The sequence below is a fragment of the Otolemur garnettii genome, unplaced genomic scaffold, assembly GCF_000181295.1.
Source record: "Otolemur garnettii isolate 467f Iridium unplaced genomic scaffold, OtoGar3 scaffold00249, whole genome shotgun sequence".
Classification (NCBI taxonomy): Eukaryota; Metazoa; Chordata; class Mammalia; order Primates; family Galagidae; genus Otolemur; species Otolemur garnettii.
Window position 1 is genome coordinate 1,179,616 of NW_003852644.1, and position 2,970 is coordinate 1,182,585.

General features: G+C 49.5%; 1 protein-coding gene across 2 annotated transcripts in view; it reads right to left on the reverse strand.

Moving 5' to 3' along the window:
* DNASE1L1 (deoxyribonuclease 1 like 1) overlaps positions 1 to 2,970 on the reverse strand; it is a 12,942-nt gene that overhangs the window by 5,455 nt on the left and 4,517 nt on the right. The window contains exons 2-4 of one of the 2 annotated variants that reach the window (XM_023508467.1): positions 2,027 to 2,239; positions 1,700 to 1,788; positions 1,531 to 1,617 (exon numbers count right to left, since the gene is read on the reverse strand). In XM_023508467.1, coding sequence (XP_023364235.1) covers positions 1,531 to 1,617; positions 1,700 to 1,788; positions 2,027 to 2,161 — 311 coding nt within the window. In that variant the 5' untranslated portion in view covers positions 2,162 to 2,239. Of the gene's footprint in view, positions 1 to 1,530; positions 1,618 to 1,699; positions 1,789 to 2,026; positions 2,701 to 2,970 lie in introns of those variants that run through there. The other variant, XM_003802589.3, reaches the window with a different exon arrangement.

The following is a 2,970-nucleotide window of genomic DNA, read 5'->3' on the forward strand; positions in this document are numbered from 1 at the left end:
AGCGAGTCTCCTGCCTCAGCCTCCCAAGTAGCTGGGACCACAGGCGCCTGCCACAACGCCCGGCTATTTTTTGGTTGCAGCCATCATTGTTGTTTTTGGCAGGCCCAGGCTGGATTGGAACCCGCCACCTTAGGTGTATGCGGCTGGTGCCTTAGCCACTTGAGCCACATGCGCCGAGCCTATTTACTTATTTTTTGAGACAAAGTCTCAAGCTGTCACCCTGGGTAGAATGCCATGGTGTCACAGCTCCAGTAACCTCAAACTCTTGGGCTTAAGCTATTCTCTTATCTCAGCCTCCCAAGTAGTTGGGACTACAGGTGCCCACCACAACACACGGCTATTTTGTTGTCATAGTTGTTATTGTTGTTTGGCAGGCTGGATCTGGATTTGAACCCGCCAGCTTCAGTGTATGTGGCTGGTGCCCTAGCCGCTGAGCTACAAGTGTAAGCCTATTTAATTTTTATTGAGATAGAGTCTCACTTTGTGGCCCTTAGTAGAGTGCTGTAGCATCATAGCTCACAGCGACCTCAAACTCTTGGGCTCAAGCGATTCTCTTGCCTCAGCCTCCCAAGTAGCTGGGACTATAGGCGCCCACCATTAATGCCTGGCTTTTTTTTTGTAGAGATGGGGTCTCACTCTGGTTCAAGCTGGTCTCAAACCTCTGAACTCAAGGCAATCCACCCTCCTTGTCCTCCCAGAGTACTAGGATTATAGGCATGAGCCATCACTCCTGTCCCTTTTTTTAAAAGACTAGGTCTTGCTCTGTCACTCAGGCTGGAGTGCACTCTCATGATCAGGTTACTGTAACCTTGAACTCCTGGCCTCAAGTGATCCACCTAAACCTCCCAAAATGCTGGGATTATAAGTGTGAGCTGCCTCTAATTTCATCTATGTAGAGACACAGGTCTCCTTCCCTGACAGTCCCCCTTGCCCTCTTGACCCTGACTCCAAAGGGTTCCTCCCTCTCAACTTGTCCTCCCATAACTAGCCCCCATTGAGTTTATTCCCAAAGAAGGGGAGAGCCATGCCCTGAGCCTTGGCACCTTTCACAGGGGAGAGGAAGAGAGAGTCCACATTTGTACACAGAGAAGGCCTCCTGCCATAGGTACATACAGCTGGAACAGAGGATGAAAGATGCCAGAATCAGGGCGGCGCCTGTGGCTCACTGAGCAGGGCACCAGCCCCATATACTGAGGGTGGCGGGTTCAAACCCAGCCCCGGCCAAACTGCAACAAAAAAATAGCTGAGCGTTGTGGCAGGTGCCTGTGATCCCAGCTACTTGGGAGGCTGAGGCAAGAGAATCGCCTAAACCCAGAAGTTGGAGTTGCTATGAGCTGTGACATCACGGCACTCTACCAAGGGCAATAAAGTGAGACTCTGTCTCTAGAAAAAAAAGAAGGATGCCAGAATCAAACTGTTAAGAAGAAAAGGCATGATGAGAAGGCAAGGCTGTTCCAGAAGGGAAGGTTCTATAGCCCCTGGGACTAATGAGCCATTTCAGCAGGGCCACAGGGCCAACCTCCAGCTTACCGATAAAAGTAGACGTACTTCTCCATGTAGGTACTGCGCCCCAGCAGGGGGCTGCTCAAGGAGCTATAGGGCCCAGAGTCATCAAATCTGCCAAGAAAAAGGGAAACCAGGGTTAGGGCCCCCAAGGCTCTGGGTGGGACCTTGATTAGATCTACAGAACCTTCCTCACCGGTTGAGTTCTCGAAGCAGGAGTGGGATAGCATGGCCAGAAGAGTCCACCACCTCCTGCAGTACCATGATGTCACAGCGAGCCAGGATCTGCAGGACACCAGGAAGGCCAGCCCATAGAAAACAGTGGGATTAGAAAGGACCCAAGAGGGGATTGAGTGCTGTCCCCACCCAGACCCCATTAGCAGAGGAGGAGACTGAGGCTGTACCTCTCCACACTGTATCTTCCTCTGTACCCTCTTCTTTGGGACATACCCCTGGCCAGGCAGGGCTGTGGGCTTTGGGTCATGGTACTTAGGGGCACAGCTTCCTTGAGTGATGAACCTACCCGAACTAAGGTGTCCATCACTTGCTGCCTGGCCACTTTGGCCAGTGTCAGACGCTGGGCGTTGAAGGCACAGATGCGAAAGGCCTCAGCCCCACTGACCAGGAGCATGAGCAGGAGTGTGGCTGGGCAGTACATGGCTGCATGCAGCTGCTGGAACCCCAGACAAATCCAGTTCACTCCAGGGTGTTCTCACAGCCAGGCTCTGTTCTGGTCCTAGAAGGACATGGAACAGAAGCAGCACCAACCTCCCAGTGCTGCCAGCCTGCAGGTTTTCCTGCCTTTCTCCCTGTGGCCATCAGCCAACATCTGTACATATGACTCAACCACATGTTTTTTTCTTTTTTTTAAATTGTGGTAGCATCAAATGTACCATGTTAACTATTTGTAAGAGTGCAGGTCAGTGACCGTAAGTGTATTTGCAGTGTTATGCAGCCATCACCACCACCCATCACCAGAACTTTTTCATCTTTCCAAACTAGAACTGTCCCCATCAAACATGAATTGCCTATTCCCCCTCCTTTTAGCCCCTGTCACCTGCCATTCTACCATCTGACTCTATGAATTTGAATACTCCAGGGACCTCATAAAAGTGGAATCACACAGCATTGTCATTTTGTGACTAGCTTGTTTCACTGAGCATGATGTCCTCAAGGGTTATCTATATAGAGCACATGTCAGAATTTCCTCCCTATTTAAGGCTGAATAATATTCCATTGTTGATATGTAACCACCTTTGGTTTATCCATTCATCTGGCAGTGGGTACTGGGTTCCATCCACCTTTTTGGTATTATGAATAGTACTGCTATGAGCATAGGTGTATAAGTATCTAGAGTTGCTGCTTTCAGTTATTTTGGAAATACACCCAGAAGTGGAATTGCTGGATCATACGGTAGTTCTATTTTTAATTTTTTGAGGGATCACTATAGTGTTTTCTTTTTTTTTT